This window comes from Erigeron canadensis, chromosome 9 (genome assembly GCF_010389155.1).
Source record: "Erigeron canadensis isolate Cc75 chromosome 9, C_canadensis_v1, whole genome shotgun sequence".
NCBI classification, from domain to species: domain Eukaryota; kingdom Viridiplantae; phylum Streptophyta; class Magnoliopsida; order Asterales; family Asteraceae; genus Erigeron; species Erigeron canadensis.
In genome coordinates, this window is record NC_057769.1 from 5,136,343 (window position 1) to 5,149,226 (window position 12,884).

The window sequence follows — 12,884 nt, forward strand, 5'->3', positions numbered from 1 at the left end:
AATGTAAGACTTTGTCTAAGCATTGGTTGTTTTGCTATCCTTACTGGTTTCGCCATTTAGGCTATTGAGTCTATGGATCAAGGTTCCTTAATCTTATCTTCTCAGAAAACTATACCAATCTTTTGTTTCATCCTTGTGACCCTATTTAGTAATAAGATTAAAATTGAGTCAAATAGGTTTTCATTATTTACAGTAGGAATTTCATACCATTTTAATTGTCCTATTTTGACTGGTCAAGTCTTTTTCTTCCGACTTTGACCATTAAATATCTTTGTTTGGGTTATATATTAATTGATGAAAGTTATATCAATGAAAAATACATTTAAAATTCAATTCATTTATATATGTTATATCAAGTGAACACAAACATAAATATTTATGGTCAAAGTTGAAAGAAAAATACTCAAAAAGTCAAACTATAACACTTTATATCGGACGGGGATAGTATTGTGTTGTGGTTGTAAGGGCGTCAATATGGGTGGGTTGAGGGGGTTGGGTAATAGATTAAAACGGGTAATATGTTCTGTAGTTCAAAATGGCCAGGTTGGTGCACCCCTAAAACATTATGTTCTAGTTTTTTATTTTCACAAATAATTAGCGTCAAATTCATTTTTGATAACAGTGTTATACATGTTCAGTAATAATAATATAAAATGATTGATGTTTTATGAATTACAAATACACTTTGGACGATTTTCAGCCTATTTGACACTTTTAAGGTTGACTTTTTAGAAATAAAACATAGGTCTTTTAAGTGACTAGTTCGAAATTTTTACCTCTACTTTGTTCAACAACATCCTATCATCCATAACTTATAATATGGATGACAGAAACATAATTGTAAAGACAAGTTTTCAAGTCAGTTGTAATCGAGCAGTTAGGTAAGTCAGGATAATTCTTCAAACAAGTATTTTATTGGTAAGACCAAGTCATACTAGTTTCTTACTCTTTTAATTTGTTACCCAATTTCTTGGAAGTTTCTTGTAAGATAATTTTTGGATTTAATAATCTATGGTCAACAATTTCTTCATAAAAATATTAACTTGTGGTTTGTGAATAATGCTATAAGTTAGAAGTCATGGTTCTAATCTTGTATTTGTCTTTTACTGTTAAAAAAGAAACAATTTTGTACATAGCTAGGCCTTTGTTTGAGGGTTTGGGAAATTGGAATGAGAATGACGGCAATAGTTAACCAGCCCAATGGCCACCTGCCCCCTTAAAAAACGTATTGGTAGGAACACCATCCAGGTTCGAATCCTTGCATAAGTATATTCAACCAGCCAAAGTTTCTGCTGTCTCATCACCAGACAACGTTGCAGGTTCGTTAGCTTGTGAGGAAAAATTCCTCTACGGGACTAAGAGGTTTTTAAACATTTACCCTTTTTTTTAACAGGTTTTTAGACATTTACCTTTTTTTTTAACAGTTGATGTTTGTTTTAAACACATGTATCTGAGCAAATTCATGAAACTTAGATTTACTCAAACCTTATGTGAGTCATTTTTTTAATCACTCGTACTTATTTTTCGAACTACACCCATGTTCAATTCTAAATTTAAACCACACACGACATTAAAGATCTATGATTGCTCATTAGACAAAAAAAATAAATAAAAAATACAGTATACAACAATGAGTTAGATCAAAGGTAAAATTGTCAATCAGTGTCGTTCACCATAAGAAATTAAGTAAGTTTCATTACCTGCATAGTACATACAAGTATACAACTTTCATTATACAACCATCAATATACGACTAAATAAATAAAAAGTCCTCACTCGAATTCATGGTGCAATGCATCCCTTTACCCACACGTAAATTAAAAGAAAATCCATGATGTGTGTGTATGTGACAAAGAGTTGTTGCACAATTAAGAGTACATAAATCTTCTATGTAACTGATAATATAAACCTATAAAGAAGAAATGACTCCTGTATAAGATACATAGGTACTTGTAATTCGAAAGAAATCAATCGAAAGATCTACTCAAATAATTACATCTATATAAGATACATGAATACTTGTAACTTGAAAATAATAAATCCAAATGATTCTACAAAGTGCAATATAGTTAGTCATATACATCCTAATGGTCAATCTAGGTAAGATATCGGCGCTTCAAATTAGCGATCAAATTATGCTGCAATACAAAGGAGATAATGCCATGGAGCTCTAGTTTTGCACGAAGCAAGCAAATCACGGATGTCATAAGTGCTAGAGCCGAAGAGATCCCACTAATAAGAAACAAACCTCGAAAACTATCAAAATTCAAGGTTCGTGGCTTAGTCAGAGCATCCTGCGATGATGATGAGTGTTTCTCGAACCACTTCTTCTCCAGAAGATGGAGAGTTCCATTTTCTCTTATTTTTGCAATTTGCCTTGACATCTCTACTGCCATAGTTGATCCTTTTGCAAAGATCTAAATGAAATTAATATAAGTTAATATGGTACTCTAAATGTATACTTGCATTGTTTAGCATTTGGGGGGTACTTACGAAACCAAAACCAGAAGTACTTGTTTCAGGTGAAATCATTGCATAATCAGATGAATACTTTCCTAAAAACATCTTAATGTAGGGGATTTCATCGATGATTGCATCAGCACCACCGTGTTTTCCACCTCTCGATAAAGCATCTGCATAATCGTCGTAAGAATAGTATGGTTTATGTCTATGATTCTCAAAGTTCAAGTTGCTAACAGTCACCCCTGCCACAAAAGAGCCGCCATGAAACCCAACAGTTCCGCCCTTTGATGCTATTTGAAACTGTTCAACAGTTAGTAGTGAAGCCAATGTTGCAGTGTAACTCGAAATCAGAATAAGGACAACCAGTAACCAAACAAACACCACAAATTTTGACAGGTTACTTGACAGCCTCTCTCCTAAACCACAAAGTTTCATTATAGGATTAGTATATGTGATTATAAAAGGGTGAGTCTTACTTACTTTTCATGAGGAGATAGAAGAAACGGTACTTTGAGCGGAGAATAGGGTCATTAGGATGAACCAAAAGGTTGCTGATATTTGCTCAGCAGGTGATCTTTGGGACCCTTGATCCATAGACTCAATTGCCCAAACGGCGAAGCCTGTAAGGATAGCAAACCCAACTGAGCTTAGCCAAAGATTCACATCAAGCGGCTTCAAGAAAATCCACATGTCATTATGGTTGATTCTTACAAGCATCCCTACTCCCAAGTCAGTGTAAGTCGCCGTGAAGTCAACATATTGAGATCTCTTTTCAAGAATTGTTGAATCTCCCAAGATAGCATCAATCTCCTGATATACATATATAGACACACAAAAAATTAGATCATTTCAATGCATGCAAGCAATGACTTTGACATTCAGAAACTTACATACCTGATCATAAACTTTCTTTATAAGATCGTCATTAGTTTTATTGGCATATGCAACTAACTCATACGATACATCAAATGGTAAAGCATCAATGCAAGTATTGAAGACATCTACAGAGAATCCAGTGGCAGTGGTAATATTGGTCAAATTGTCATAATATGCATCTATAAAGTAGTTAAACGTTCTATGTGCTAGAACGCCGACTTTCAATTTTTTATCACTGGTCGTTCGCAGTATCCGACGTTTGGTGGAGATAGTAGACCGTCTTTCCTCTCCATTGCCTATAACATTCGCAATCTTGAATCCATTGGAGACCAGCTTTCTATCCACAAATCTAAACTCACCACTTACACCCTGAAATCTGGATTTTGAGATCTCGTGTAGAAGCATGGAATCAAATTGTGGCACAGAACATGATAACTGAACCCCAACCCTTTGAACAGACTCTGCAAGCGCCCGAATTGTGTCGTATGCCCATATAGTAAGCACACTTACCTCTCTTGATGATAAAGTAGGGTACTTTGTAGTCCATTCATTATACCATCTAGCAGTTAAGTTAAGCAGCTTCTTTGATGCTGGAATGTAAGGCCTCACACATATCACTCCTGGCAATGACTCTGTAACTTCACTATCCACCGAACAGACTATGTCAAGTGTCATATAAGTTACAATCCAAGTGTACTTCTCACTCACCATTCCCAATCTTTTTGCTATTAAGAGAAATCTTGATGCTAATAAAGACGGCATATGTACAATAATTACCCTAGTGTGACTAATCTTGATCTTTTGCAACTCTTGAGTGATCTGATCATCTGTGGCCATTGCAGAAACTGCGTTTCTGTGGGTGACTCGGATACTTTTGTCTTGGAATGATTCAAGAATATATGAGACGCTCTCCTGCCTACAATCAGCATCCTCATACAAAAATATAACATCCCTCCGTTTGAAAGATTCCACAAGGGTAGTAACGGTTTTGGACAGAATTGATTTGTCTTCTGTAATTTGAAACAAGTATGGAGAATACATGGAGGGAGAACCCGCAAAGGAAAACATTGGAACTTTAGCCTTATCAGCAATCGGGGCTAATAACTTTGCTTCAAGATATGTTTCTGGGCCTATGATTGCTTGCACCTTTACGTTATTCAGAAGATCGAGAACTGCAAGAAAGACTAATGAAGTGAAAATACTTACATGTTGTGGGATATCTATCTAATTTGAACTTGGTTTTTAACATGTGGATGGAAACAGAACACCGCAGTTGGCAAAACATTTCTGGAGAAACTTGACAGGTTCAATATGTTCAGTATGTAACGGTATTAAAATTGGAAAAAAGTTTTATACTTGCAGTAAACATGGGTAACAAAAAAGTAGTAGTAACTATTAAGCTGCATATAGTCCTAATTAATTATTTATTTACCAGCTAACAGAATAGTGAGAAATGAAAGACGACACGCACGCACCAGATGATAGAGCTTGTAAAGGGTCACCTTTGGAGTCCCTAGTGTGGAAAATGACCCTTGTACTGTAATTGTCATGAAGTGCATAAAAATCAGAAATTGCCATTGTTATGAAGCTGTGAATGGACTTTGCAGTCCATGACTCCATGTCCAGAATGATTCCCACTCGTACAACAGCTTCATCATGCAAGACAATGCTGCTACTGTTTTCGGATGGAAACGAGTGTGTACATAAATTAATATTTAAAAAACTCAAGAATAATATCAGAAGCAAAAGATTGACTTTGCAATGATTATGGAGCACCATTTTTGGAACAAGCTAGCTAGTAACATGAAAATTGAAGTTTTTATTATATAGCATGTCAACTTAGAAAAAGTCAACTAGCCATACACATACTAAGAAAGTTCAACTACCATGAAAAATGGCAACTTTCACTTTGACTATTAAAATGAATGTAGTAAATATATATACGTAAAAATTAAGACCAGATTAACAATATGAAGCAAAAGAACCTTCCCTGAAATTAGTTATAATTAGTGTAAAAGAAGTAACAATATGATTGGATAAATTGTTTATATATTTTTTTAAAGTCTTGATTAAGCAAATTAATGATCAATTGTAGCCAATGACCACTGTTAGGCACTCGGGTTTTTCTCTTTAAGTAGAAATTCGAATCTTGCCAAGTACAAGCTAGCCTTACACCTAATAATCCCCAACTTGTGTGTTCAGTTGTTCAGCTTGTGATAACAGGATCCAGTTTAAATTAAACAACCGAATATCTATGGTAGAGTTAGGAGATAGACTTAGGACCTCACCATGACGGTGATATATAGGATATGTGTCTATTAGAAAGTTGCTTGTAAAATTAAAAGAAAACAACAAATGAATTGTAGTACGTCTAAATGACTCAAGATCTCAGTTTGAAACTTTCTATAATATCTTAATGTGACATATATACTTTCGATAGATAATACCTTAATGATTGTGTCATCCGTCATCAATATATATATATATATATATATATTTTGACTTTGACTTCATTGACACTCATACGACACACTATGTGAAAGAACTTTAGCACAACGAGGATTTGAAGTGTTAAATAAGTGTTAGACTATGGCTAAGAGATTATACATATATAAAATAAGAAAGTTTAGAACCCCATCATATTTATATATGTGTACGTAGTACGTACTCATCATATCAAAACTCATTAAACTCGTTAACTTATTATTATTTTTAGTTAACTTATTATAATTTCATAACCGTGTTACACAAGATAATACCAATGAAATTATAATAAGTTAACTAAAAATTCGATATAACGCATAAGTAATAAATATAATGAACTGATATTAACTAAATTATACTCGGATTATTACAATTTTAAAGTTAATTTTTTTTATTTGTAGCCCAATTCGTATGTTTTTATTTAGTTACTATTTGTATAAGCATTTTGTACGCTCGTTGTGTGATTTGGATGCTTATGAAGCGAAACAAGAGTTAAAACTAGATAAATGACGACTTAAAGATATAATCAACTAAAAAATGATATTCCGATTGGTTCGCAAGGCAAAAAAAACTAGACAAGTGATTAAAGGCTAAGACCGAAATTGATGATGTTGTGCGGCTGTGAATAACTCGAAACACACACCTCATATTATAATTACGATATATGGAGGTCTTATTTTTCTTGGTGGCTGGCCGTGCAGAAAAGAACACGCATACGCATACAAGACCAAACTAGTTGTCGACCTCATCAATCTGGCATACTTAATTTGGAAGCATTATTTCATAAATATCATAGATCGAAATACTTTTCAACACTATGTATATTACTAATTTTTTATTTTATTTTAGAACATATTGACATGAATATATCTTCGGATTAAATGAATAACAGTGGCGGTCATGAGAATTTTAACACCCTGACCGAACAAATAAAAATATGCCCCTAAGTTTAGCCGAATTCAAATATATAAACCTTTTTTTTATATAAACGATGACTAACATTATATCAAAATATTATACATACATTATATGATCATAATTTTAGAATTACATACTATAGTAGTTACTTATTTATATGGTGATCCGTGAAGCTCTCTTAGCATGCTTCATGGCAAATTGGTTAATTAGCTTTTCACAAATTATGTTCTCTAAGATTTTGTTCTCAATAGCTATCATAACCAATCCACTAAGTCTTTCTTGAGACATTGTTGATCGTAAATAAGATTTCAATAACTTCAACTTAGAAAAACTCCTTTTTGCAGATGCAACTGTGATTGGAATAGTCAACAATATTCTGTATCAATGGTTGCATTTGGAAAACAACCAAACTCTTTCGAACGCTTTAAAACATCTATAGGGTTGTGAAGTTCATCAATTTGTGACGTCTCAAATAATTTCAACTCCATATAAACTCTTTATCTTCAATTCCCCTCAAGTTATATGGAAACAAAAAACCAAACAATTTCTCAAACTCTTTGAATTGCTCAGTCTCAAGTGAAGAACGAGCTTGATCAACAATGTATAAGAAATAACTGACTCTAAAGTTCTCTTCGGGTGTAAAAGAAGTTTTTTGGCTACTTGAACCTTCACCAAACTATTTTTTCCTTTGAATCACACGCTTTTATGGAAATACCGGATGAATACCCAATTCACTATCAATCACCTTTGTTTCTTCAGTAGCTTTTGAATACTCCTTTTCTTTATAATCCTTGAAATATTGTATCAACATATTTATTTCTTTAAGAGCAACATCGAAATACATATCCTTCATCTGTAACTTCTTGCTCACTATATTCACCTCCTTTAACATATAATCTATATATAAAAAAATTTCAAAAATTTATGTCTCGGCTGGGAATCGGGTTTGCACACCTTCTAGGCCTCCACTAATGAATAATAATTAATCTACAAACAAAAAAGAAGTCAGCATATATCTTTTTCAATGCTCTAATATATATTCCCAAAGGCAATTATTATTATACGAGTATCTTTTGAAACGAAAGAAATAGAGATATACAAATATATGGGAGGAAATTAAATGACGGCCTCTTTGATCATAAAATTGTCATGTATGTAATATGTATGTTAGTATAATAGTATATATGTAATATATGTATAGATAAGTGTAGTTAATGTTTTGATGGAAATATATGAATGTTAACGTTGTAAGATGGATGGTGATGATAGATGTATTCTTTGACTAGATTGATAGCACGCACAATGCAGCGGTGGTAATGACGATGATTATGGTGTGGTTATTAACGTAAAAGTAATTTCATTGCGGTCGGAGATCCGATAAATTGTGTGAGATATGAGAGGGGGGGGACGAATTTTGAGTTTGGGTTTTTGTTATGTGTTTTTACGTAAAAGATAGATGTTGAATTTTTTTTAAGGACATTTTAGTCACAGTCTATAAAATAGAACTAAGGATGTATTAAGATGGAAGGTAAATGTGTCATTTCAAATTCTTAAAATTAAGAAGGGAGATGAGAGTTTGTTTTATAAGGAAGTATAGATTAGATGCAGTTAACAAATGTGGTCTCGTCCACCAACATTTTGATTTATTGAATCAATTCATGATATTATGCAACAACAAAAGAATAGAGTTGATATCGTGGTTGTGATTATATATAGAGTTAATTACTGAAATGGTACCTTATGTTTGCGCCATATTACTGGTTTCATTATCTTTCCTTTCAAAATTACGCTGATCATACCCAACGTATGCAAATCTCCACTCGGACCATACTGGAGGCTAACGCCGTCAGCTGGCCGTTAAAACCTCCCCCACGTGACTTGCACGTGAGGGGTAAATATGTAATATCGCGTCTCCTAATTATTAAAATGGTACCTAACATTTGCACGATATTGCTGGTTTATACCTATATGTTTTTTAATTACTTAAATGGTACCTAATGTTTAGTTATTAATTTATTTTATTTTTTTAATTTGTTTTATTTTTCTTTTATAAAAATTCTCCAAAACTTGTTACAATTTAATGAAAATAGTTAGAATACACTTATAATCCACTTAAAAATAATAAATAGTTATTTCATAACAAAATATAAGTTTTAAAGTTCACGAATAACCAAAAATAGCAATAAAGTATCATAAAACAATTTTAAAAAAATTTGCGAGGAAAATTTTTTTTTTTTTAAATTCCGGAAATACCGCAATGGTAATACCAGAAATACAAGTCAGTATTTACTGCGACACGAAGCTTAAAGCAATGTTTTAAATACCCGTAAATACCGGCTGATATTTCTAGTAAACCTGGATATTTTTGGTATTATCGTTGCGGTATTTCTGAAATTTTTATAAAAAAAATTTATTTTTTTTAAAAATTATTTTTATGATGCTTTATTACTATTTTTGGTTATTCGTGAACTTTAAAACTTATATTTTGTTATGAAATAACTATTTGGTATTATTTTTTAGTGGATTATAGGTGCATTTTGACTATTTTCATTAAATTATAACAAGTTTTGGAGAATTTTTATAAAAGAAAAATAAAACAAATTAAAAAAATATAAAAAAATTAATAACTAAACATTATGTACCATTTAAGTAATTAAGAAACATATAAGTATGAAACCAGCAATATCGTGCAAACGTTAGGTACCATTTCAGTAATTAGGAAACGCGATATTACATATTTACCCCTCACATGCAAGTCACATGGGGGAGGTTTTAACGGCCAGCTGACGGTGTTAGCCAGTATGGTCCTAGTGGAGATTTGCATACGTTGGGTATGATCAGCGTAATTTCGAAAGAAAATGTATGAAACCAGTAATATGGCTCAAACGTGAGGTACCATTTCAGTAATTAAGTCTTTTATATATATATATATATATATATATATATATATATATTTCAATTTATGAAATAAATATTGTCTAATCTTTTCCTTTTATCTAATTGAATTGGAATTGTAAGGATAAGGGTATAATGTAAGAGTTTAAACATAATTTGTCAAGTTATGATATTGTCTCGATTCTAGTACAATAGGAGGTAACCGGGGCCGGCTCAAGGGTTTTTGAGGCTCTAAGCATGACTAATTTTAGAGGCCTCTATTGAAAGTCTCGAACAACCATTTGGTAGTTCTACACGAGACTAGTTTTGGAATTTTCGTCACTAACATATTAAACCACCGCTAATTAGGGGACATGCATGACACATAAAAGGGTGTTTGGTATGAGTGAATCAAAGAGAATGGAAATGTAATAGAGAATGAATATAGTGGGAAAGAGAATGAGTATTTGGAAAGAGAATCGATTACGTCGTTTGGTACAAGCAGAGAATGAATATATAAAAAATACTAAATTTTAAATAATAATCAAATTTAATACATATAACATCACTAAAACAAAAAAAAAATTATAAAAATTTTCATTCCCATCAATTCTCTACATTTCATAGAAAATTGAGGGAATGGAATCGATTCCCTATTCTCGATTCTCTTTCCCATTCTCCATTACAACCAAACATGAGAAGTATTTCTCATTCCATTTCCACCCTTTCCATTCCATTGTACCAAACACCCCCTAAGAGCATACAAGTCCTTTTTATGACTAAAGCCTATCTATTATTGATGTTTTCATGTATCTTTTCTCTAATTGAAAACTAAATCCAATCACTAATCTATAAAAGAAAATACCCACTAGTCCACCACACACATACACATGTACATAGGCATATTAACATTTGTATGTATATACAAACAAAATCCACATCACAAATCAATAGAAAAAAATACTCAGACAATCAAAACTTATAAAATCAGTAGAGTAGTCTGATTATTTTATTAGCCCATTAAAATTTCGGGGCCTTAGGCACCTGCCTAACCTACCATACATATTCACCCAGCTCTGGAGGTACCGAATTCCAAGTAATACCAAAATCATAATACACTTTTATTAGTTTGTGATTTGGAACTGCAATATTGAAATGGTACCAAATTACATATGGGAGTGAGATCTCCGTCATATTTTGATGATTTTCAAGACCAATACGAAATATTAAGAGTATTCCTAAACCCTATCCTTCATATTTCTTCCTAATTTGATTTGTTTTTGCAAAAATAAAATATAAATTTTAGAAATGATATCAACTAGGGATGTGCAAATAGCCTGACACGCGAAAATCTGACCCGACCCACGACCCGCAAGTGCATGAAAATTAGGAACCGTGACCCGGCCGTGAAGGTTCGGTTCGGGTCGGTTCGGGCGGGTCACGGGTTTCCTTCATTTTTTTTGGTTTTTGGCTTGATCCGGCCCGACCCGCGCAACCCGAAAACGCCACAAAAGATTGACCCGTGAACCGGCCAGCCCGTTATCCCTACGGGCTGGCCGGTTCACGGGTCAATCCCTACGGGCAGGCCGGTTCCTGATTGGGTCACGGATCACTTTTTTTTTTTTACTCATCCCTAATATCAACTATTATCCAAAACATTAAAGTTTCATTTATCAGAGAAGAAATATTTAAATAAAATCCCAAGATACGTTATCTTACCTTTTTTAACTTAACAACAAATTTATTCAGTTCCTTAAAAAAAAAAAGAAACCCGATAATATCGGGTTTCCGGTCCAAAAAGTATTTTTTGCAATTTTGGTCGAACCCAAATCTCAATCAACACTTTTGCTTTTGCTTACACTCTATGTTACCCTCATTCTCCCCCCAAAAAGAAAAAACACCAAAACCCTAACCAAACAAATCCAAGTCAAATCAAATCAAATCCAATCCAATCTTCATCATCATAATGGCAGAGTAAACTCCATCCTCTTTATTTCTCGTTTTTTAATCCATCTCATTTTCCTATTGTTATTATTATTATTATTATTTATATTATATATATATATATATATATATATATATATATATATATATATATATATATATATATATATATATATATATGTTTTAATTGATGTGAAATATACTCGTATATATTTGACAGATCTGAAGTATACCCAAAAGAGACAAGATCAACAACAAGCATTCACGTAACAGCATTAGACGGTCTGGTGAACGTAAACTCGTTATTCACCATCGCAGTTTTCGTCGGTCTTTCACTGACGACACCCGGTCAACGCAGTCTCGAAAACAGGACATCCTGCGACGCCGACATTTCTGTCGCTAAAAAACTCTTGGTTTTTGAAGTTGTTTCCTTTAGTTTTTTCCTGTTTTCGTCACTAGTTGCACAAGGACTAAAACTTGCTATTAATTTGTTAAATAGTAAAGATGTGGATGAAGTTTTTAGAGCCCATATTAACTTGAAAGCGTTGCGATTCGGGATGCTTGGTTCGGCCGTTGGGTCGGTAATGGGGTGTTTGTTTTTGATGCTTTCGATGGTGAATGTGATCGAAATACGATTGGGAATGTTGAGTTGTGGGAGCAGGTCGACTGTTAACGCGGTTGCGTCTATGATCGTTTTGGTTACTTCTGCGCTTTTGGTTTATATTTCGACTGCTGTTTATGCGTTTTTGCATTGAAATTTGGTTTGATTTGTTGAAGTGATTAGTGATGTACCATGTTTCAAATGGTGAAATGGAAATGTGAATCTTGATGTTTTATATGTTATTTTGTTTTGGTTGGTTTTTTGTTTGTTTGGTACATATGGAGAACATTTGGGGATAAAAATGTTGTTTGGTAACTTATATAAATGGTCAAGAACAATGAACTTGTGTTTAAGCCATTGATAAAACATATAATGTATGTATACTTGCAACGTTGTTCGTCTCTACACTTTTCGATTTCAAGTAAAGCCTTCTCTTGGTTACATTGTTTTCGATGTGTGAAATATCATCCAGACCGTTTTCGTTAGGAAATTCTTGTCAATTGATTCATGATGTCTTGTTATTGAAAGTAATGTATTGATGATCCTGTAATTAAGGTTAATGTCAAGAACGACGGAAAAGGTTTATGAAGACAGCAATCACAATACTCTACCCCGTATGATCAAATGGTAATTAGCGTTACAGTAGCCATTACGAGGCAATGTCATGGACTCATGGCTGGCTTTTTGCAGCAGAATATGGCAGCATACAGACCTTACAGAATGA

The 12,884-nt window shown here is 33.2% G+C and overlaps 2 protein-coding genes across 2 annotated transcripts; one reads left to right on the plus strand and one right to left on the minus strand.

The window, feature by feature from the left end:
• Nucleotides 1–1,953: 1,953 nt before the first annotated feature.
• Nucleotides 1,954–5,118, minus strand: LOC122582974 (glutamate receptor 1.3-like). Its single transcript, XM_043755408.1, has 5 exons — nt 4,815–5,118; nt 3,358–4,511; nt 2,973–3,273; nt 2,494–2,879; nt 1,954–2,417 (listed from the first exon to the last, which is right to left on the minus strand). Exons 1-5 carry the CDS (start codon nt 5,116–5,118, stop codon nt 2,097–2,099), a joined length of 2,466 nt encoding a protein of 821 aa, XP_043611343.1. The 3' UTR covers nt 1,954–2,096.
• A 6,319-nt stretch (nt 5,119–11,437) lies between these two features.
• Nucleotides 11,438–12,395, plus strand: LOC122582468. The gene is made up of 2 exons (XM_043754862.1): nt 11,438–11,589; nt 11,780–12,395. Exons 1-2 carry the CDS (start codon nt 11,582–11,584, stop codon nt 12,312–12,314), a joined length of 543 nt encoding a protein of 180 aa, XP_043610797.1. The 5' UTR covers nt 11,438–11,581; the 3' UTR covers nt 12,315–12,395.
• Nucleotides 12,396–12,884: the final 489 nt, after the last annotated feature.

What these genes read in the sequence shown, in the direction of transcription:
- LOC122582974 (XM_043755408.1), bottom strand. Translation starts at nt 5,118, where the DNA reads ATGGTGCTCCATAATCATTGCAAAGTCAATCTTTTGCTTCTGATATTA. An exon ending in TAAAGAAAGTTTATGATCAG is followed by an intron (nt 3,274 to 3,357) that starts GTATGTAAGTTT and finishes TATGTATATCAG; the next exon opens with GAGATTGATGCTATCTTGGG. An exon ending in GACCCTATTCTCCGCTCAAA is followed by an intron (nt 2,880 to 2,972) that starts GTACCGTTTCTT and finishes TTTGTGGTTTAG; the next exon opens with GAGAGAGGCTGTCAAGTAAC.